This window comes from Lepidochelys olivacea (assembly GCF_965140295.1).
Source record: "Lepidochelys olivacea isolate rLepOli2 genome assembly, chromosome: 9".
NCBI classification, from domain to species: Eukaryota; Metazoa; Chordata; order Testudines; family Cheloniidae; genus Lepidochelys; species Lepidochelys olivacea.
Genome location: NC_140419.1, coordinates 48,712,079 through 48,736,117, shown reverse-complemented (window position 1 = coordinate 48,736,117; position 24,039 = coordinate 48,712,079). Strand labels below are relative to the sequence as shown.

Here is a 24,039-nt window from a genome sequence, read left to right as displayed (position 1 = left end):
CAAACGAAATCCCTTCTGCAATTATTGCCCATTCCAGAGACAAGGACGCACTGAAGAGAGCCCAAGTTGGTCCATTTCGAGAGCAACTGCTCAGCATTGGCATAACTTTGCTCCAAAATTCACAGAAAGTCTGTGTCAAGGTTGACCTTTATTTAACAAAAGCACTAAAGTGAGACAACAGAGGTGTCTAAACCTAATGACATGAAAGTAGTGCTTTTCACATCTGCTTTTATAAAACGTGTCCATCACAAGGGCCTCCTCCTTCCTTATCATGAAAGGGTTAATGTATTGAAAGTACAGTAGTGCCATAATACACGCCTGCTGGTCTCGACTCAGAAAGACCTTTTGAAAATGACAAACAAGTTGCCGTTGCAGGTTGGGAACGGTACTTATGAGCAAAACTGTACCAGATTGAAAAAGGAAAACTGAACCTGTTTAGAATTCAGTTGATACTAACCTCAACTTTATGGTTCTACCAAATAGCCAATTAGTGCAGAATCAAGACCTCCAATTTTAGCATCTTTATTATTATATTGCTGGTGTCAGCAGTGTAATCAATGCTGAATATAAAAAAGATAAATCAAAAGCTATCTTAAGAGTTCAGAAATTTACATGAAAATAATATGTTGCCAAGCCACGAAACAGTGAATTTGCAGCAACTAAGGAGAACATAAGAATGGCCTCAGTGGATCAGAGCAATGGTCCATATTGCCTAGTATCCTGTCTTCCGACAGTGGCCAATGCCAGGTGCTTCAGAGAGAATGAACAGAACAGGCAATCATCGAGTGGATCCATCCTCTCATCCACTCCCAGCTTCCGGCAAACAGAAACTAGGGACACGCAGAGCATGGGGATGCATCCTTGATCATCTTGGCTAATAGCCTTTGATGGACCTATCCTCCATGAACTTATCTCAGTCTTTTTTGAACCCAGTTATACTTCTGGCCTTCACAACATCCCCTAGCAATGTTTCATAAGTTGATTGTGCACTATGTGAAGAAGTACTTCCTTTTGTTTGTTTTAAACCTGCTGCCTATTAATTTCATAGGGTGACCCCTGCTTCTTGTGTTATGTGAAGAGGTAAACAACACTTCTGTATTCACTTTCTCCACACCATTCATGATTCTATAGACATTTATCATATCACCCCTTAGTCATTTCAGCTTGGAAAAGGAGAAGTCCCAGTCTTTTTAATCTCCCCTCATGGAAGCTGTTCCATACCCTTAATCATTTTTGTTGCCCTGGGTGCCTTTTCCATTTCTAATATATCTTTGATAAGATGGGCAACCAGAACTGCATGCAGTATTCAAGGTGTGGGTGTGCCATGGATTTATATAGTGGCATTATGATCTTTTCTGTCTCATTATCTATCCCTTTCCTAGTGGTTCCTAACATTCTGTTAGCTTTTTTGACTGGTGCTGCACATTGAGAGGATGTTTCCAGAGTACTGTCCACAATGACTGTAAAATTTCTTTCTTGAATGGTAACAGCTAATTTAGACCCCATCATTTTATATGTATAGTTGGGATTATGTTTTCCAATGTGCATTACTTTGCATTTATCAACATTGAATTTCATCTGCCATTTTGTTGTCCAGTCACCAAGTCTTCTGAGATCCTTTGTAACTCTTCGCACTCTGCTTTGGACTTAGCTGTCTTGAGTAATTTTGCATCTGCAAATTTTGCCTCCTCACTGTTTACCCCTTTTTTCAGATAATTTATTAATATGTTGAACAGCACTGGTCCCAGTACAGATCCTTGGGGGATACCACAATTCACTTCTCCACTCTGAAAACTGAGCATTTATTTTTGTCTTTTGCTTCATGTTTTTTAATCCAGTTACTGATCCAGGAGAGGACCTTCCCTCTTATCCTATGACTATTTACTTTGCTTAAGAACTCTGATGAGGGACGTTGTCAAAGGCCTTCTGAAAATCCAAGAACACTATATCTACTGGATCACCCTGCTCCACATGTTTGTTGACCCCCTCAAAGAATTCTAATAGAGTGATGAAGCATGATTTCCCTTTACAAAGCCGTGGTGACCCTTCTCCAACACATGATGTTCATCTATGTGTCTGATAATTCTGTTCTTTACTATAGTTTTGACCAATTTGCATCGTATTGAAGTTAGGCGTACTGTCCTCCAATTGCCAAGATCACCTCTGGAGCCTTTTAAAAAAAATCGGTGACACGTTAGCTATCCCTACTGTCATCTCGTACAGAAGCTGATTTAAATGATAGGTTATGAACTACACTTAGTAATTCTGCAATTTCACATTTGAGTTCCTTCAGAACTCTTGAAGGAATACTATGTGGTCCTGGTGACTTATTGCTGCTTAATTTATCAATTTGTTCCAAAACCTCTTCTATTGACACCTCAATCTGGGAAAGCTCCTGAGATTCGTCATCTAAAAAGAATGGCTCAAATGCAGGAATCTCCCTCAGAGCCTATGCAGTGAAGACTGATGTAAAGAATTTATTTAGCTTCTCCACAATGGCCTTATCTTCCTTGAGTGCTCCTTTAGCACCTCGATTGTCCAGTGGCCCCAGTGCTTATTTGGCAGGCTTACTGGTTCTGAGATACTTAAATTTTTTTTTGCAATCCTTCTTTGCAATCCTTTTTGGCGATCCTTCTGGCTTAGTCAGTAGCTGTCCTTATAGAATACACTTTTTCTCCCCATGTTTTCAAAGTTGCTTTTTTTCCTCCTGCAGACTCACTCTCACAGGCCTCTTGAGATCTAAATCACTCAGCTCTACTCTTATGATTCAGAATTGTGACAGGAACAAAGAGAAGCCAGTTGGATGCAGAATCTGCACAGTGTTGCAAAGACATGATCTGAGAACTCAATCATCGTCTTAAGTTTTTCTTCATCTGTCCTCTTGGAAGAACCTACCTTCACATGACAGCAGAAAAGTACTTCCACGGACTCTTGATATTCCCCGATCCAATTATTCAGATTTTTTATTGGGTGCTGGACCCAAAGATGCCTCAGTGTTGCAATGCAGTTTCCACAAGGTGAGCAGCTAAAGCCATCTCTGCTAGTCCTTATTCTAAAAGCAAATGTTGCACAGGCAAAAGAGGCTTACAGGGATACCCCTGACACAAACAGTGCTGGCAAGTGAGAAGGAAGGCGTTTTTACTTCACAAGGCCCACAACCTGAAGACTGGGCATTTCACTTTGTCAGCCGTTACAAACAATAGGGAAACCAGCCAACCAAACTTCATTCATTCATTCCTACTACTAATGTTGAATTACAATAAACACACACTAAGTTTCAGTTCAAGTAGACGTGCACAAGAGAAAGGGAAAGAGGAATGGTTAGGGTCCCAAGACCACTCGTGATGGCACAAACTGAGGGAACAGTCATGATTTATAACACTGGGCCCTATATGCACACCCTCTCATGGTTACACAGCTCTGAACATTCTGGGACCCTTGAGTCAGGCATGCATCCCCCAAAACGAGGACCTGAAGGGGCTCAAGGAGCAGGTTCTTAGCGATATGGACAGAGAAGAAAAAGGGAGAGATTAGACAGGAAGAAACAGTAGCAAGGTTTGGTGAATGTATTATGCTACAAGGAGGAGTCAAAATGACACCAGGGTGGCAAGGTTAGGAGAAAGTGAGGATTCTGGAGTTTTTGACAACAATAGAGAAAGCAGGGAGAAGGGTAGAAAGATAAGAAGTTCAGTTTTGGCATGTTGAGTTGGAAGAGTGTCTTATAAACAGTTCAAAAGGTGAGGCTGAACAGAGAAGGAAGAGCGAGATGATGGTAGCTGAACCTTTGAGAGCAGCTAAGGTATGTAGAGTTTGCATTTACAAGGCACTGATCAGTACGGAGTCTAACAAAGAACAGATAGCTAGGAACAGAAGGGTGAAGGGAAGGGTACTGAGCACAGAGCTTTGAGGGACAATGAAAAAGCATAAGATAGAGGAGCAGCCATGTAAGGAGAGGTTAACAGAGGAGCAGAGAAGGAAGGAAGGAGAATACAGACTCACCGCAGCTCCAGGAGGTGAGGCAATAGGACTCAATTGTCTAAAGTGACAAAAAGTTCAGAGACTATGTCTGGATCTGGCCAGAGTTAGGTCATTTGTGCTCTCACTGACAGAAGTTCAGTGACATGGAGGGATCAGACACTTATCTACAAGAGAGCCAAGCGAGGAAATGAAGGTGAGAGCAGACAGAATATTGAAGGAGCTTAGTGGCAAAGGGCATGGAGGAGTTGTAGCAACATTCTGACAGGTGAGTAGACACATAAGCTGCTTGAAAGTTGAAAGAAAGAAGCCTTATGAGAGAGGAAGCAAGAGACAACAGGACTCCAGAAGGAAGTTGCCTCTGAATAACATTACTTCTAGCAGAACAGGAGGTCTTCGAGAACACCAAGAAATAATGCCACCTTACCTTTCTGGTGATGATAGTAATTTTTGGGACAGTTGCTTCTGCAAAGGCAAACAGTAGTTTTGCACCATGACGTATGATTCCTCCATACTCCTGAGCTGTGCCTAAAAATTATGAGAACCAAAAAACCTTTTCAGGAAAGTTACCCAAAACACATCACTTCACCTGGACAGCTGTCTCCAGATGCTGCCAGCAGGTCAGCTATCACTGATCAAAGCCACACACCACCAGTAGTGTTTACTGTACAATAGTGTTCTCCACATCTCCATGCTGGACAATAGGGTAAAGAAAACTCATACGGAGAACTCCAGTGAACATATACCACAGGTGAACAGCAGCTATATGGCATCACGATACCATAAAAATATTGTTAATAGGTTCCCATTTGGTGGCAAATTTTGGTTCAGCTGAGATTAGTACAAGACCCCAACCTATTTATCAGAGAAAAATTCCTCCTTATCCGTTCATTTCACTTTTCTGGAAACGTAGTACTCTGACATGGAGAAGGGTGTGTTTTTCCACTTCAGACTCAAGGACAGTTCAAAGCCATCATTCAGGGTCAGCAGCAGGAAAAGACACTCCCTCGTAGAACTCGCAAGAGCTGTGAATCCTACACAAGAGAATAATTACAAACACAAATAGCAAATACAATCTCAGGCCATACTGGAAAACAAATACTGGGCTCCCATGGGCATACTGCAATTAATTTGGGTAAAAAAACTTCAGGGAGACACAGCAGCTCTCCTGAGTTACTGTGAAAAGGAATGATAGATAAAAATCCTAACTACACTTCTCCCAACATAAAGCAGTCATAAGGGGAGGATTTGCTGACATGTCCTTTCTTAGAAGTGAAATTAGCAGGCAGGCAAAGAGTTTTCCTCCATCACTCTGAGGTCCTGGGCTCCCCTGAAGGTTGAGGAATCAATCCCCTGGTTCTAATGATGGAAATATAGCTGCAAGAGACACCATCCTGAACTTCTGAGACTTGGCAAAGTTGTTTAGGAAGCTTAGATCTAAAATCAGTCTCCACCCTGCATTCTTTTTTGGGACCAGAAAATAGTTGGAATAAAATCTTTTCCCTCTGTGCTTAATAGGAAATAGTTCCACAGCTCCCATTCACAGAAGTGAGTTGACTTTTTGCTTTAACAGGTGCTCGTGAGAGGGGTCCCTGAAGAGAAACAGGATGGGAGGTGGGTATACTGGAGGAAGGTAAAATGGATAGCGTACCCAGATCTTATAATCTCCAGCACCCATTTGTCCAATGTGATTCTCTCCCATGTGAGAAGACAGCAGGAGAGATAGTTTCTGAAGGGTGGAAGGTGGGAAAAATAGTGTATATACAGCTCAGTTTAGTGGGACAGTTCTGGGCCCTCAACTAGCCCATTGAAACTGATGCTTGGATGAGGATGATGGTTCAGTAGTGGGAGCAGGTGGTCTCTTCCTCTGGAATTTCTACTTTTTCCTGGGTGATTTAAACAGTCTCTGGGAGCCGGAGAATGAAGCGGGGCAGGATCTTTGAGCCATATGGAATCTACTAAACCTTCATTTGTTTATAGGTGTGTAAGTCCCAAGAGATCTCAGAGTGACTCTGGAATTCTTAAAGGTATGCAACGAATCATCAGAGGACCCTGTGAACAGCTACCCCTCAGTGGGAGAAAAGGGGTTGAAAGCAGCCCTAGGAAGGCTGTGCCAGAGGCAGCCCATTAGAAAGGGGCTGAGAGGAGTAGCCAGTCATGGCCAGGCAGGCTCATATAAGAAGGGCTGCAGTGCAGAGCAGAGTTCAGTAGCTGAATGAAGCTCCAGGGGAGAAGACCAGGCTCCTAGCAGGAGGAAGGAGCGCCAGCACCTGGGACAGAACAATGCTGCAAGCAGCGAGCGGGGGAGCTAGAGAGAGGTCCTGGCTGGCTGCTAGGGCCTGCAGGCTGAGGCCCTGACGTAAGGGCAGAAGAGGATGCTGGAGCCACATGGCAAGCAGCCCTGGGACAATGGACAGGTCCCACTTCATGACCATGCTTGTCTCGGTACCGATAACTTCTTACTACCAACTAACAAGGGAGACTCAGATGCCTCCAAAAGAAATAGATCCCTTGAGAATCTGAATTCCTGCAGTACTGAGTGGGTTTGAAGAGCAGGGCTCCATTCTGTTGTTGGTACTGAGGGTATATGCTGCCCCTGCAAGTCCACTCTGGTCAAAGTAGACAGTATCGATGAGGATGCCTTGGGGGCCACTGAGACCGTATGAGAGGCATGACACCTTCCTGGTACTGAGGCCAACTTGGACGTACACAGTAATGAAAAATTTGTCGGTACTGTCCTCTGAGGGGTGGAATATTTCGATGATGCAGTGTCCTGCTTGTGTAGCACTGAAGGTTTCATTACTGAGTTATGCTTGCCGCCCTTTTTCTCTGCTGAGCCCGGAGCCCTGGGTAAAGAATCATTACTAAGAGTGTCTGGAGCCTCAGCTGTACCCAGGGTAGAATGTGAGGTCTCCACAGGGGTCTTGTTCTGTGGGGACCAAGGCCTTTTTGAGGTGGCATCTGTCTGTGGGAATGACTCAGTTTTCTGTGGGTATTCTCTGTGGATTTACCTCAGGTAGACTAAGGTAAAAGTACCAAAGTTTACAGGGCACTGTTTTTGCTCAGCACTGATGTCGGTGGGTGGGGGAGGAGGTGGTCTCCTGGCCTGGATCTGAGGCTGGTTGGAGGGAACACTCCATCATTAAGAGTCTGTTTTAGCTCCTGGTTTTTTCTTGCCCTGTCCTTAAAAGCAGTGCAGATGGAGTGCTTTTGTGGGATATGAGACTCTCCCAAGCAGCAGATACAACAAGAATGTCCATCGACCAGGATGGCTTCCCAGCAAGAGACGCACTGCTTGAAGCCCAGAGAGCCTGGCATACCCCAGGGTAACAGTATGTAGTAGGGGAAGGTCCCCCTCCTCAAAGGGGAAAGAGCTTGAAAGTCTCTCTTTTATCAGGACTCTGAGGAGTTAGAACTGCTGGAAGCACATACTGCAGCTGTTCTGACACAGGCGGTCAACCGGGAATTCACACCCCATAGGTTTCCCTCCTAGGGGCACTGGCCCTTTCTTCCCACATCACCAGTCAAGATAACTAATAGGTGATGCAGTGGGTTTGCTCTCAACTGCACCTTTGCAGGAACAATCCCTCTCACACCTCCCAAGGCAGCAGCGCAACTCTGCACGACCTTAACACAAGGCAGAGTAGGAACACTACAGCTGAGCCCTTTTTGAGGTACTTGGAATCTCAAAATAACAAGGAAATGCAGAGCAAGTGAAGTGCAAATAACTTCTGCTCTAGCTGCGATGGGGTGCTTGCAAGGAAGCAGCCAGTCTTTGGCTGAGCCCTGCATGATGGCTTTGCAACTGCTCTGGCACCTGCAGGGGATGAACACACCCTGCCTGATAATAGAAGAAACAAATAAAATCTTTCGATAAAGAAACAAAGAGAAATGGTATTAAATATTCTAGCTCAACTGCCCTCCCACCCCAATCATAGGGAGTTACAAATATGGAGGGCCTACCTGGCAGAAATCCAGGAACATCCACAAAAGTGATCAGAGGAATGTTGAAAGCATCACAGAATCGAACAAAACGGGCTCCCTTCACAGAAGAATTTATGTCTAAACACCCTAGTGTTCAAAAACAGAGAGGACGACATATTTTATGGGGCTTTTACACTGTTCTAATAAATTCTAACCTTCTGACAGTGCATTCAGGGTACTATCAGGATCTCACTCTATAGTTTGGCTGTATTATCTTGTATTTCATCCAAATTATTCCTGTTTCTGTATTTCTCGTTGAGGAGGACTATTGTTTGTCTGGTTCATGATGTTTCCCCCCTCACTTCACTTCAAGGTCATGGATAAAAAAATGTAAAACACCTTAAAACACCTAACTCTAACTGAAAGTTAGAGAGACCTAGGTGCTTTTAATATTATGGGATATTCTCCCATAATAATATAACATGCTACAGGGTTGTACTACTTTAACACTAAGAATGTGACATGTATTCTATCGGTATTCATTTCATATTATTTCTTTGCATTGCACCCACACAGAGAGGCCTCAATCAGATTGTGACTGTGTTGTGGTAAGTGCTGTACAATACTATGAGAGAGAGTTCCTGCCCCAAAGAACTTACAATCCAAACAGTACCATTTAAAAGTATTTTTGTATCCCTTTTTCTCTTCATTGCCATAAACCTTAGATAACTTCATCATTAACCATTATACGTATCTCTCCACATCCAGCGTAAAACCACAAATGTACACTTACACATAGAGCAACACCAGCATTTTCAGTTCATACAGTCAGAATGTAAGGCCACAAGGGACCACTAGATCATTTAGTCTGGCCTTTTGTATGTCACAGGCCACCACCACTACCCAGGACCCACACACTAACTCAACAACTGAAATAATACCAAACTAGAAGATCCACATGAAGAGAACACAAGGGAGTGAGATGCACTAGTGCTTGAGGCCCCTGCAATTGCAGGGAAATAATTAAGTGAGGTATCTGCAGTGTTCTAGCTGTGTGAGTCCCAGGATATTAGCGACACCAAGTGGGTGAGGTAATATTTTATTGTTGCTGAGCTAGACAAGTACTTGTCTTCAGGCCTGGGAATGGCACTCGGTGTCACAGCTAAATACAAGATCAAACTGATAATTTAGCATAAGTAGTTAGATACAGTCTAAGGGACCATTCCAGGTGAAGTGGTCCATTAATTATATCCAGATAATTCTGGCAAGTGCCCCATGCTCACACGCTACAGAGGAAGGTGAAACTCCCCCAAGGTCACTGCCAATCTGACCTGGAGGAAAATTCCTTCCCAACCCCACATATGGCAATCAGTTAAATCCTGGGCACGTGAGCAAGAACCAGTCAAGCCAAGCACCCAAGAGAGAGAATGCTAGGTACCACCTGAGAGCCCTAGCCCACCCCATGCAGAGTCCCATCTCCAATCATGGTCATCCCTGATGCTTCACAGAAAGGAGATAAAAAATCTCCCAGAATACAGTGGGCGAGGGGGGAGAAGATCCCTTCCTGACCTCTGCATGTGGCCAGCTGAAACCCTTAAGCTTGAACTTTAGGAACATAAGATATAAACCAGAAATGAGCCCTACAACTGTTGAGCCTTAACCTCCACCTCACACATAACTCTGTCATACAACTGTACTCAAAATTTTGTCCAGATCTCTCTCAAAACTAATTGTTTGTCTGCACAACTCCTATTAAGAGGCTGTTCCAGAACCTCACCCCTCTGAGGGCTAGAAACCTTCTTCTAATTTCCAGCCTGAATTTGTTCTGGCCAGTTTATATCCATTTGTTCTTGTGCCAACACTGTCCTTTAGCTTAAACAGCTTTTCACCCTCCCTGGTATTTACCCCTCTAATGTATTTATTGCTACACTAAACAAGTCAAGATCTTCCAGTCTCCTCTAATAAGACAGACTCTCCATTACCCTGATCATCCTAGTAAGTCTTCTCTGCACCTGTTCCATTTGAAATTAAACTTTCTTGAATATGGGTGACCAGAACGGTACACTGTATTCCAGATGAGGTCTTATCAGTGTCTTGTACAAAGGTATTAATAAGTCTCTCTCTCTCTACTGGAAATGCCTCATCTGATACATCCTAAGAGGCACATTTGCCTTTTTACAGCCTCATATTGGTGCTCCTAGTTACCCTATGATTGATTCTCACACCCAGGTCTCGCTCATCCTCTGTCACTTCCAGCTGATGTAGCACAAATTCTTATTATTGGACCCTAAGTGCATGACCCTGCTCTTTGTACTATTTAATTTCATCCCATTTCTATCACTCCAGTCTTCAAGGTCATCCAGATCTTCCTGTATAATACTCTGATCCTCCTCTGCATTGACGATGCCTCCCAACTTTGTTTCATAACCCAATTTCATTAGTTGGTCTTGGTTTTTTGAACCAAGGTCTTTAATAAAAATATTGAATAAGATTGGTCTCAAGACCAATCCTTGAGGAACTCCACTAATAACTCCCCTCCAGCCCAATAGTTCACCTCTCAGCATAACCCATTGTCTTTTCCTTTTTAGCCAATTCCTTCTCCATCTTACAATGCTTTTACTGATCCCCATCTTCCCTAACTTAACTAATAATTTCCCCTGGGGTACCATGTCAAATGCTTTACTGAAGTCCAGGTATATTACATTTACTGCACTTCCTTTATCTAAAAAAAAAAAAAAATCAGTCAGTTTCTCAAAGAAGGAACTCAGGTTAGTCTAGCATGATTGACCTTTGGTGAAACCATGTCGTATTACATCCCTTTTACCATTTACCTCTATGATGTTATTTATTCCTTCCTTCACAATTTGCTCTAAAACCTTGCATACTACTGAGGTCAGACTAACAGGTCTGCAATTGCCCAGATCACTCTTCTTCTCTTTCTTAAATAGAGGTATGATGTTAGCTATTCTCCAGTCACATGGTTCTACCCCCAAATAATACATTTATTAAAAATCCTTGCTACTGGACTAACAATCTCATGTGCCAGTTCTTTCAGTATTCTAAAATGGAAGTTATTTAGTCCCCACCTCAATTTGATTGCATTAAGCTCTAAATTTTTCTTCCACCTCAGATGTGGTCATTTTCATTTCTAGATGCTCATTTCCATCAGCCGTATTGCATCCATATACATATTCCACATTATCATCATTATTGAAAACTGAGGCAAAGTATTCATTTTAGTTTTATCCCCTTCCCGTTCACACTACCTAGCAGCCCAACCTCATCCTTCTTTATTCTGTTTATTTATATAACTAAAAAATATATTATTTATTTTAATTTCCTTGGCAACAGCTAATGCAGCTTGACTTTAGAAAATGTAGGAATAAAGTGAGAATTGCTAACCTCCATGATGTTTGCTAATCAACCCCCCTGTGCATTCCCTATTGGCTCTCTGCCTACTTCTAATAACCTTTTTGAGGTGGTTATTCATCCAGCTGGGTGTGGAGCCTTTCCCTTCAAGTTTTTCCCCCTTTCTTGGGATGAAAATTTCTGATAGTTTTTGTATAATTGATTTGAAGAAATTCCAAGTCCTTGAGCTCTTCAGTCCAGCGGACTTCGTTAACTAATTCCCTTAATCTCTGAAAGTCTGCCCTTTTGAAATTAAAAACCATAGTTGATGACCTTGTTTTAATTATCCTACCATTTAATTTAAATTCAATCAACCTGTGATCACTTGATCCAAGGTTCTTTCCTAAGACCAGCTCTGCTATTATGTCCTCGCTACTCACTAAAACACTCCAAGAAGTTTCTCTGTTTCCATGCCAAAAAACAAATAAAATTTATATATTTTATTATACTTAACTATACAAAACTGATACAGAACAGAGATAGCCTTGAGCTTTTAAACATCTTTGCCAAAATTAAAACTATTGAATCAAAAGCAAAACAGCAGTCAAACCTGCTAATTTTCTCAGGTAACAGTATGATAGCAATTTAACTTAGCAAATGTTTGTATTTGATCAAGTTGTTCTTCAGAAAAAGAACCACCATGGGTAGTCATACGACCATCTAATTGTCTCAGAAATGTAATTTACCACATAGAGACAACTTCATTTAATACAGGGAACAAAACTCCCTTCAAAGTAACTTAAGAATTCCCATACCAGCTCAGACCAAGGGTCTATCTAATCCAGTAACAGTAACCTATGGCTAGTACTAGAGAGATGTCAGAGAAATATGCAAGGGAAATAAGGGCTAATCCCCATCAGTTAGTTACAGATTAATGTATGCCCTGAAACCCAAGAGTTTATAGCCTTTCAACATTTTTTCATCTTTTAAAAAGAATCCTTACTATGGTAACTTCAGATGTGATTATTATCAAACAAAATGTCTAAAGTCTGTTAAGCTCTTGACCTCAATTAATTATACATAGATATAATGGCAATAAGCTCCACAGGCTAGTTGTGTGTTATGTAAAAGAGCACTACATTTATCAGATTTCAGTTTTCTAGCTATTGATTTCACTGAAAGCTTCCATTTTTGTTTACTGTGAGAAAAGAGGACTAGAAGCATCTGAACTGCCCTCTCCATACTGTTTACCTGATATAACTTTATCATGTCCCTCAGATTCGTCATCTTGCTAAACGAAATGGTTCTAATCTTTTCATTTTTCAGATGGCAGTTTTTCTATGTCCCTAGTCATTCTCGCTGGCTGCCTGTGAATCCTCTCTCTTTCAGCTGTGTCTAGGGTTGCCAACTGTCTAATCACGCACCCAAAGACCCATGCCCTACCCCTTCCCAAGGCCAGGCCGCTGTCCTGCTCCTTCACCGAGGCCCCTCCCCCCACTCACTCCATCCTCCCTGCCTCCTTTGCTCGCTCTTCCCCACCCTCACTCATTTTCACCAGGCTGGTGATACAGGGCAGGGCGCTGGAGTCCAGGAGTGGGTGCGGGCTCTGGGAGGGAGTTTGGGTGCAGGATGGGGTGCAAGGTGCGTGCTTTGGGCTGGGGTGTAGGATGGGGTGTGGATTCTGGGAGGGAACCCTCCCCCAGGGCTGCAGGGACATGCCGATTGCTTCTGGGAGTGGCGTGGAACCAAGGCAGGTAGGGAGCCTACCTTAGCTCTGCTGCACCACCGGACTTTTAGTGCCCAAAATCTCCCGGTTTGGCTGAGGTAGCCTCCAGGAGATAAAGCGTTATTCCAGGAGACTCCCGGCGAAAGCAGGAGGGTTGGCAACCCTAGCTGTGTCTGTTTGGCTAAGAAGCCCAAACACTATATTCCATGTGATGAGGTACCACTGATTTATAGTATGGATTTAGAATTCTTTCAGTAGTATCTTCTCATTTATTATGCATCCTTAGCTGCACATTGAGCAGAGGTTTTCACTGAGCTGATCAGAAAGATACTAGTTGTCTTTTCTGAGTGGTAGCAGTTGAGAATAGTTTTTATTCCAGACAATATAAATCATTTTACACTGGTCAACATGGAATTTTATCTGTCATCATGCTATGCTGTCTAACTAGGTTTGCTTAGTCCCACTGAAGTTTTTCATTGGTTTCTCTAATCTTGACACAAAATTATTCAGGCTCATAATCTGGAAATTTTGCCACTGTTTATCCTGCTTCTCCAGATCATTAATGTGTGACATAAAATGCTAGTCCTACCACAAAACCTATTCTACTATTAAACTTTTAGGGGAAAATGAATCATAGACCCAACTTTTAGACACTCAAAGTACACCTAAAAGAAAAGGAGTATCTGTGGCACCTTAGAGACTAACCAATTTATTTGAGCATAAGCTATCGTGAGCTACAGCTCACTTCATCGGATGCATCTTTTCGATTGCTCCTTTTCCTTTTGCGAATACAGACTAACATGGCTGTTACTCTGAAAGTACACCTGGTTACTATGGTGACATATGTCCTCACAATGTGCATAATAAACAAAACACAATTAGCAGGCAGCTTACAAACACCCTTTTGTTAGAAATATATATTCCCAGCACCAGGCACCTAGTTCCTACCTGATGCCACTTTGGGTTGATTACCCAGTATTCCAACAGTTCTTCCATTCATCCTTGCAAATCCAACAATGATGTTCCTGGCATAGGAGGGCATGATTTCAAAGAATTCCCTCTCGTCAACAATCTGCAAGAATGAGATTTGGACAAATCCTCAGGGGTAGATGCTGGGAGCTACAACAATCTCAATGTTACAGAGAGAGAAAAAAAACTGCTTGGGAATTAGAAGGTTTTAAAAATAAATCTCTCTTCTTTACAAATGCATATGTCAATATGTTTTTGATGCTGCATTTACTTTTGAATATATTCTATCAGGGTGCTCCTTCAGCATGACACCAAAGCAAACCTTTCAAAGGATTCCGCTGTAATAAGGGCACTTTTCTAATTTGCAACACATTAATACTTAACTCAGGTGAATTCAAAGCATTTTGCTTCATCTGTGACGATCAGTGCATCATGCTCTTCCCTGACAAGCAATCTGTGTAATTCCATCAAAGTAATTGGGGTTGCACAGGATGTAAGAGGCTCATAACAGAGCAGAACTGGGACTTGATTTTATTTGCACAGAAGCAGCACATACTATGTCAACGGCATCTATCTAACTGAGACAGTAAGAGAAACAAGACAGGGCTGTCTCCCTGAAAAGCAATTCTCAGGCATGCTCTGCTTTTACCACCTACAGGGACAGGCAAGGAAGGTTCTTCAAACCTCCCTCATAGCCCAATTACTTTCTGTGCCCCACCGCCATAGTGATACCTATATGATGGGTTCCTAATACTTTATCATGACCCCCTGTTTTCAGTTGCTCACAATAACTTTGCCTACCAATCATTCAGGCTGCAGTTTTCCATGCTTGATCTCTGCCTCAGAATGTTTTGTTAAGTTTGAGTAAAAACAGTTCAGCTATTTCTGAGTACATGGTAAAGGACAGACAGCTGTAATAATGCAAAAATGTGTGACCATATTTTAAACAGCTCTGTGCTTCAGGGTGGGATTTTCAGCAGCAACTGGCCTAGGAGCACAAGTCCTATTGAAAATTAGTTGGGCTTTTCTCTCTAACTCACATAGGCACTTGTGAAAATCCCATCCTCTCTTTTGGAGCAGGTGCTTGAATTTTGGAAGGAGGATAAGTCCTTTGCTTACCCCCATGACAATTCACCCCTAGTGGCCAAGCTTTTAGCTCTAGCAGCAGAATGTGATGAGGTTTGTGCCTTAATATTCAGAACATTCCACCCACACTGAACATGCTCCCAGACCCCACTGAGCCTCTGGCACCATTCTGAAGCAGCTCCCCACAGCTGAACTGCCAGATAAAAATGCATCCTGTTACTCAAGCTTTCCCCCATCAGAATACCATTTGATTAGAGGAAAATGCTGGAAGCCATTAGACCAGTGGTTCTCAAACTTTTGTACTGGTGACCCCTTTTACATAGCAAGCCTCTGAGTGTGACACCCCCCCCCAAAAAAAATTAAAAACACGTTTTTATATATTTAACTCCATTATAAATGCTGGAGGCAAAGACGAGTTTGGGGTGGAGGCTGACAGCTCGTGACCCCCCACATAATAACCTCGTGACCTCCTGAGCGGTCCGGACCTCCAGTTTGAGAACCCCTGAATTAGAACATGATTTCTGCAGTTTCATCTTTTCCACAGACCAATATTAATAAGTCCATGCACATACACTCTACTTTAGCAGGCAGGCAAATATCAGCCTCACCCCCTATTTTACAGGCTCATTAGAGACTGGACAAAGTCACTTCTGTCAAACCTGAGACTATACCCTACTATGGAAGAGCCAATTCACACCTCTTTTTCTACACTGCCTCTCGGAAAATCTGAAAATCTATGTGCCAAGGCACGCTGCCAATACAGTTGACCTATTCTTGTACATGAAACCCACTGCTTCAGTGTGTTGCCCCTTGTGGCTGGTCCACAGAGGATAACAGCATACTACAGCAAACATTTAACTCAAGTGGTAGACCTCTGTGCCAGGAATCTGGAGGTGCAAAATTCAAACCCTGATGATGACCTGCAGGGGAGATTGTAACAATCGCTTGATATTTATTTTTTTGTTAAAAAACATGAAAAATATATTAAGAACATTAAGACTGCAAAATAAAGCACTAAAAAAGTTACAAAACTCCAGTATGAATATTGCTCAAGTAACCTTAATGCTACATCTGCATTATATCACATCACATACTATTTTTTTCCACAGGACACCTGTGCCTCATTCCATGCAACTTTCATTCTGGTATTTCCAAACTTCTGAGTGCTTGACTTTGTAAACTTAATAAAATTCTTTTAATTCAAATTTCTACGAATAGATTGGAATCACCAAATAAAGTTTGTTTCCCTTTAAATTAAGGAAAACAGTAAAACACACTGCATTATTTAAACACGTAAGAGAAATAAAAAGATAAGTGCAGTAAGGTGTACAATTTTCCAGTTTTTTATCTGGGGACTGTCAACCACTTTTTAAGAAAAGAAACCTGAACAATACTGTCTTCCTTCTATGTGATGGATGAACATTTGAAAGAGGAAAATGAGTCCTAAAGACAAATCCCAAATCTAAAATTCCTTTCATACATTAGATTCCTTATTTTTGCAATTTTTGTTACCTCTGGGTTTATGATCAATGCATGGAGAAAGAATTATCTGAATGGCTATTGTGAAGACAGAGTTAACTGTAAGTAGGTCTCCTGTGGCATTCTGTTAGTTTGCTTCCAGCATTTTGAGCCATTTAATAATTTGTCACATAAATACTTTTTTTCTTTAGAACAGAAGGCTTACCGAATGTACAATGTCGACCATATCATAGGCTTTAGTAGACTCCATTGGGACAACTGTGTCCAGCTCAGGAACCAAGCGGTTACTTCAGACAAAATGCAAAGTAATTAAAAATGACATGAGTATTCACAAAATGAGATTAATTTCCATACAGAAGACATACACCTGTAACTCCTCCCATTGGGGTCTGCTTGGCAAGACTCTATCTGTATGCTGGCATCTTCAGCCAAGCCTTCCAAACACAGAGAAAAAAAAAATTCCTTAGTTTTAACCTGGCTACTTGTGCATTAAGAAGTAGAACAGCGGAGGGGGGGCTTCTTGCAGGACTACAGGATGTGTACATCTTCCGTCTGCTGCGGGCTCTGCTGGTCACAGTAACACAGGAGCCAGCTGCTACCAAGAGACAGGAGGGTGTGGGGAGACTGAAAATAGTTTGGTTTTGGAAGTATTAAGTGGGAAGGAGCAGCAGCAGGAGAACATGTTTTAAGGGAAAGGGGAGAAGTCTTCTCATTTTTGTCTTCCCAATCATTGAGCTGGACACAGTTGGAGGGTGAGAGGGGGAAGGGAGAGAATCACCGGTGAGGAAAAAGTTGCCTGTAACCATACAAAGCTCCAGTCAACCTGTCTAAATTAAAATAAATAACATTACTCCTCTTTATATCAGCCCTAAAGCAGTAATGCAAATCCATGGGCTGACGATGTTCCTGTCTGAGTTATGCAAGGGGGTGGGGGGGGTGGGGGGAAGGGACTACTCTCCTTTGCTTTCTCCACTGGCCGCAAAGTCTTTTGCTCAAGGGAGAATACATTTATTAATGGAATAAAACTGGCAGGAATACACAGTAAAATAGTTTGTCATGTAGCTGTTATATTTTACCCAAATGTTTCCCTAAAATGATTATCTAAAGAAATCCTTAATTTGAAGAAAGCAACTGGTTTTAATTAAATCATGCTAAAACTAAAATAAGATATACATTTAACAGACTCAGAGACATCAATTGTCCAGAAAATGTTTGGGTATAAATGGGTAAAAAATTCTGCAAGATACTTAGAATCCAATCTCAAGTAACTTAGAGGATCTGTACAATGGAAACATCAAACCATCACTCCAGGAAATACACAGAGCTCTGGAGTGCTGGAGGAATACCACAGTCTCTTGGTGAGAGAGAATAGCCATCAATAAAACGAACTTTTAGCCCAGGATACTGGTCTTGTTTCAAAGCCTTCTTCAAATCATAAAACTCCAGCAGTTATCCAGACTTCGCTGTTAGAATTATACAAGTAAGAGAAGGCTGAGAATGGGTGCAGCTTTCTACTGACCCACTACGCAGAATGGACCAGCTGCTCCAAATGTAATATGGTACTATCAAACCAGCCAACTGTAGGCAGTTGTTGGTTGAGGCACTCTAATCCAGGCAAATACTAGTTTTTATTGACCAAGAAAATTGCAGTAACATTTCTAGGTTATCAAGGATTAATAAAATTACACCTCCAGAAATCTGTAGGCACCCTTTAGCAAGGGCCTCTGTAATGGGGGTCTACAAACCTCATACTGAGCATAGACAGAGTGGGAGGAGAGTTCCTCCTGTTTACAAGCAAGCAGCTTGATCACATCCCCCATGCAGCTGCCAGAACTGCCAATCATGGAGGCAGGCACCCACAGCTGCAACCAACAGAGTAAACAAGACCTGCTATAAAGGGGAGAGTGTAAGAGAAGGAAAGGGAGGCAGAAAGGCCAAGGATAACAAAGAAAACAGCCCCGCACCAAGAAAACAGCCAGGAGAGTAAGGGAGACTGCCAGCCCTCCAATTGGAGGGCTGATAGACTTAATTAGGTTGAGGGTCCAGTTAGGGACCGGACTGAGGATAAACTAAGGAAGTTCAGTGAGGAGTGGCTGAGACTCCTCGAAAGACCGCACCAGGAGGCAGTGACAGCCTCCCTTTAGTTTTTGCCTATAGTCCTGACTTTAACACAAACAATGAACTAGAGTTATTCAGAGTGGAAGAGAAATGGAATATTCATGGCTGACTGATTGTTTACTAAAGAGAGAGTCTTCTAACTCCTTTAGAAAACAACACCAATTTTTATTGGCCTGCTTTCCCATGAGATGAGTACTTTCAATTTAGGTATTATGGCCCTGATCAAAGCTAGTCAATTGGAGCTTTGTCACTGACTTCAATGAGGATAGAATAAAACCCTATATTTCTCAGCTCTGTAAATAAACTCTTTTATAGAGGAAACTAATTTTAATAGCATTTACTGACAATTTTCCTTGCAAGAAAATATCCGTATATATAACAGGACAAGGATTTAGGCAGACATATTACCTCAGAGAAATGGGCTTAGATTTGGGGGAAAAAGACCAGCGATCTTGATTCATAGCACTATATGAGAAAATTAATTTAAGATATTGGCGTACCCACTGAATAGCAAATATTAAAAAATATGGATGGCAAGAAATGTTGAAGAAATTTCTGGTAGAAAAGGTTATTTTATATGTTGTACATGTCAAATTATTAGAGCACTGAGATGCAGTTCATAACCTCATATTACAAACTATTGAACATTTATTACACAGAGATCATGTGGTAATCCTTCTGAGGCTTGCTAGTGGAAATGGATCCCAGTCTAGGAAATAGAGAATTAAGCTCTCATCTGTTAGTAGCTGCAAGATTATTGGTAGCCTCTCACAGAAAAAAATAAAAATTGCCCAATATTAGAGTAATTGTTTAAAAAAAACAAAATCCACATGGGATTCTACTGATATGGAAAATTTACTCATCGAGTTCATACATGGCAAAAGACTACAAACAACATGTGACAAACTTCTCAGAATATTAATCAGTATAATAGACTCTCTTGGTTTGTTAATATCAGAAAAGGCAGAAGTGTCCTCCTGTTTAAGAAAATACATCATCCTGGAGATACTGTTTCTGGATAAAAAGGTTTGTCCTATAACTTATTCCTGCCTCACAGGAACACAGGATGAATCTGTAAACAGTGACTGATCAGTTCATTTTTGTAATGGTTAATACTGTATTTCTGGTAGCTAAGGGACAATGATTTATAAAACTGCTAAACAAAGTATACATATAAAACTTCCTAAACAAAGAGCTAACAAAACATGTTCGCACATACATGTTGGAAGAGGGAATTAATCGGTGAAGAAGGCCAAAATCAGAAGTCCAGCTGCAAGATGCTCATTTCCTTGTATTCACACTGCCAGAAAAACACATGACATTAAACTGACATCAAGTCTGAGAGATCATGTGCAAGCCCCTCACTTACCTAGGATCATGGCATTTGCGAACTGGGGCTGGATCACGGTTACTGAGAGGTAGGTAATTAAAGAACTCCCTGAGATTGAGCAAAGCATCTACATCATTCTCAAAGGCTCTGTGTGCGACCCCTGGAGAAAAAAGCCAAAATAATACTACTTCACAAGGCCTCCATTTAGATTTTCTAACACACGTCAATAAAGTCATCAACCATATCAACATTTTTGAAGCCAGCAGAGCCATCAAGTTTTCAACTCCAGTAAGGCTGAAGTGTCTGAGAAGCATCTAAGCATGTCAATCTTCCTCCTTGACAGCTCTGGATAGCTCTCCTTATCTTTGTATTTTAAAAAATAGCTTTACTACTTTTTGAAGCCCATTGTGGTTAGACGCCAGGATGTTGTATTAGACCCAAATGAAGGTTACTCACCTGTAATCAGAGTTCTTTGAGATGGACTCTGCACGTACACTCATGCCAGGCTTTGACCAGTACAGCCTGAATGGTAGAACTCTTGCCAGCAGTTACTCGTGCGCTTTCCTCGGCCCTCCTCATAGTGAATACAGAACATTGCATAGCAAGGATATAAAAGGGGCATGAGTGCTCCATCCCCCGCAGTTCCTTCTCCTCTTTAATCCTAGGTTCTTTGGTAAGCATGACTGTGAGGAAGTGGGGAAAGGTAGTAGGGGAAGTGTGACTATGTAGAGTTCATCTTGAACTCCAGTTACAGGTATGTAATCTTCATTTCGTCTTCAAGTGTCCTATGAATATTCCTACTCATGGGAAAGACTACTGAGGTGTGGAAAAAGTTGTCCATTCCCAGACACCAATTGATACTGCTCCTCACGCTTCGTTGGTGTATTTAATGCCTAGATACTACAGCGATGGATGCAGTAGAAATGGTAAATGTCTGCAGTGATACCCATAGGCAACCCTATATACCCCTTTCCTCACATTCCATGCATACCACATATACCCTCTTTCCTATGCTTAACGTTCCCCTTCCTCTGCAATGGACAGCCTACTCTGATCTGAGCCTTATAAAGTCTACAAGGCCATGAGGCCTGTCTGGGCCCCATTCAGGGATGCAGAGTGTTCACATAGACTTACTTTTAGTAAGTAAATGATTGACCAAACCAACTCCACTAAATTAGCTAAAGGCACCAGTCCTCCCAGAGGCCAACAGAATAAGACAGTTTTGGAGCTATGCCAAGTCTTTTCTGAGATATGAGCCAGAAAAAGGCTTCTGAGACTTGACAATTTCTAAGAATGGATAATTTTATTAAAATATTAATAACCACACCTCCAAAAATTACTTTGTCCAACATCCCCTTAGCTTCCCTTAAAATACCTAACTCTAGCATCATCTCACACAGACATGTTCACATGGGTTTACTTCAGTTTTCTCAAAGATAGAAAGGGGGACAAAATTAAGCTTAAAATGAAGAACTAGCTTCAACTGTAACTATGGCAACATTTCTTTTTTGTTTCAGCATTCTTTCTTTAAACAAAAAATTAGACTTTCACAGCCATAAAACTCCTGCTAGCCAGATTTTGTTTAGTCTCTCTCTCTCTCTTTTTTTTTTTTTTAAAAGTCATCTCCAAGTCAAGATGTCGCATAGGTAACTTTGTTCCAAAAGAGCAAGAGAAGCATTAGAAGGGAATGAAAAGAAATGCTGGAAAGGGATGGCAAATTCAGCCACAGGTTTGCTACCATAATGCAGTAAAACACTCTATAGTCTTGAGTTAAAATGACTTAAAAGGCTTGAAAATATATATAAACTCCCCCTCATGTGTGAAAGCATCATATTATTCTTGCTTAAAACCTTCAATGCACTTCTAGTAGTTGTTATTCCATGGATATACTACAAAGTGCAAAAATAATTACTGTTATTCAGTGCCCAAAATCCAGTGCCCCAAACCCAATAACCTTTAGTGAAGAATTTCACATGGGGGCTCCTAGTGAGAAAAAGTAGTTCTAACATCTATGCTGAAACTGCTGATTCATTCAGTTTGGAAAACTGGATCATACGCTAACGAAGTAAAATCATCAGCTCTCACCTGATACTGCAGTGTGTGTCTTTGCTCCCCCAAGCTGTTCCTGGGTAACATCTTCATTGGTAACCGACTTGACTACATCAGGGCCAGTGATGAACAGATAGGATGTGTCCTGAAAAAGGAGACTGTGAAGTGTGAGTTCCAAGCTGCAACAGCACTTCACTGATAGAAAAATATAGGTGATTTTCTTCCTCTCTCATACTTTCCCTAAAGGGATATGAAAAAAGGTGAAACAGAGAAGAAATTTCTTCAAGGTCCCGTTTTTTTAGAGTCAAGATTAATTAAACAACATATTTAGTTGAAAATCCCCAGAAAATGTAACCATTTCCCACAGATTGTGTGTTGTTAATTTGGATAGAGTACTCTGCATTTTTCTCTAAAGACAGAGAATGAAGCCTGAGACTGAATTCCTGACTTTAAGTGAAAAACAAAACCCATCCCTAATCCAAAGGCACTCCAGTGCCTCTACAGTTTTGGCATTTTCCCACATCTTTTATTCTTGATGTATTTACCTGTCTGCACAGTTTCTTTCTCAGCTCATGCAGAAAAATAATTTTGGGACAAAAGTTCATTCTGGTTTACACACAATTGCATCAACAGTGCAATTATTTTATGTCCCAAACTAAGCTAAATAAAGTCTCGTCAGTACTAGACTAGGAGATTTTGGAAGAGTAAAATACCTACTTTTTCTGTGAAAGCCACACAAAAGTTTCAGCTAGAAAAACTGCCTAATTCTGTACATGTGTATTGCCAGCTTCAATATGTCTCTTGTATAGTCAAATGCAGAAAGCACACCAACAGAAGAGACAGTACATTTTTTCTTTAATAGCTTTCAGTTACTATTGATCTTAGATGTAACCAACTCCCATAACAAGTGTCTGTCTGCAGCCCTTTACAGGGCCAAAATTCTGCTTCTGGAAATACAGAGGAAAGCTTGGGAGATCATCTCTCTCCTTCCCCACCTCCTCCAACCCAATCCCAGCAGACCCCACCCAAATAGCTGCCTCTTCCCTGGCCTTGCTTCAGTCAGTGAGTTGCCACCAGCCTGAGAAGATTCCATGTGTGTGCGACAGAGACACACACCGTGTGTGTGCGTGTGAGACAGAGACGAGCATTGTCCCTTTAAATACGCTGCCCTTTTAAGTAGAACAGCAGCTTTCAGCACACTCCCTCCCTCCTGAGCCCTGTCATGTCCCTCCTCACCTCTTCTGTGGAGGAAGGGGGGGGGAGGGGGAGGGGGGCGGGAGAGGACACCCTGACATCAGCACAATTCTTCCCCCCTCCACAGAAAGCAGGAGGCTCCCAGGAGCAGCTCCAAGGCAGAAGGCAGGAGAAGCAGGGCAGCAGTGGGAGGGACACCTAGACACCTGAACTGCCCATCACAGGGAACTTAGGGGTGCTAATAGGGGGGCTGCTGGCCCACCCTGGTTCCAAGCCCCTATGAAGATGGGCTGCTCTTCCAGAGAATCCTGCAAGCAGTGGACAAAGCAGGAGGCCAAACAACATTATAAGGGAGCATTGTGCAACTTTAATGGAGCATGTTATCTAATAGGTCAGCAATGTAACAACAAAACAATGTTAATAGGGACGATATTAAGTGAGGAGTTACTGTATATGATGGAAACTGGAAAGTTTTTTAAAGTTCCTTCTGTTTTTTTTTTAAAATGTAAAAATATTCAGAACTTGTTTCCCTTAGAAAAATTGGTACAACTGATTGAGTGGGGAAATGATTGTTATTTAGATTGTTTAAACCTCTGAATTACATAGCTATTTTAGGGGAAAAAACTTTCTTTGTTAAAGATTCAGCATCCCAACCCCTTTATTTAAGGGCTGCGAAAGCTCTCAATCTACATCCAACAGACCCAAGGAAGACAGTATATTTCCAATGCAAAAAAATAAGCATAAAACTGCTTTTTGGGGAAAATATTCAAGTGTTCTTTATTTAAAATATGGCATAACGCCATTGCTAGCAGCTCTTATATGAAGTTTCTGTAGGGGATTC

The 24,039-nt window shown here is 41.7% G+C and overlaps 1 protein-coding gene across 1 annotated transcript in view; it reads right to left on the bottom strand.

Moving 5' to 3' along the window:
* PCCB (propionyl-CoA carboxylase subunit beta) overlaps window positions 1–24,039 on the bottom strand; it is a 52,015-nt gene that overhangs the window by 3,503 nt on the left and 24,473 nt on the right. The window contains exons 7-12 of the mRNA XM_084640228.1: window positions 22,041–22,149; window positions 19,995–20,115; window positions 16,713–16,794; window positions 13,922–14,045; window positions 7,939–8,046; window positions 4,403–4,503 (exon numbers count right to left, since the gene is read on the bottom strand). Coding sequence (XP_084496354.1) covers window positions 4,403–4,503; window positions 7,939–8,046; window positions 13,922–14,045; window positions 16,713–16,794; window positions 19,995–20,115; window positions 22,041–22,149 — 645 coding nt within the window. The remainder of the gene's footprint in view (window positions 1–4,402; window positions 4,504–7,938; window positions 8,047–13,921; window positions 14,046–16,712; window positions 16,795–19,994; window positions 20,116–22,040; window positions 22,150–24,039) is intronic.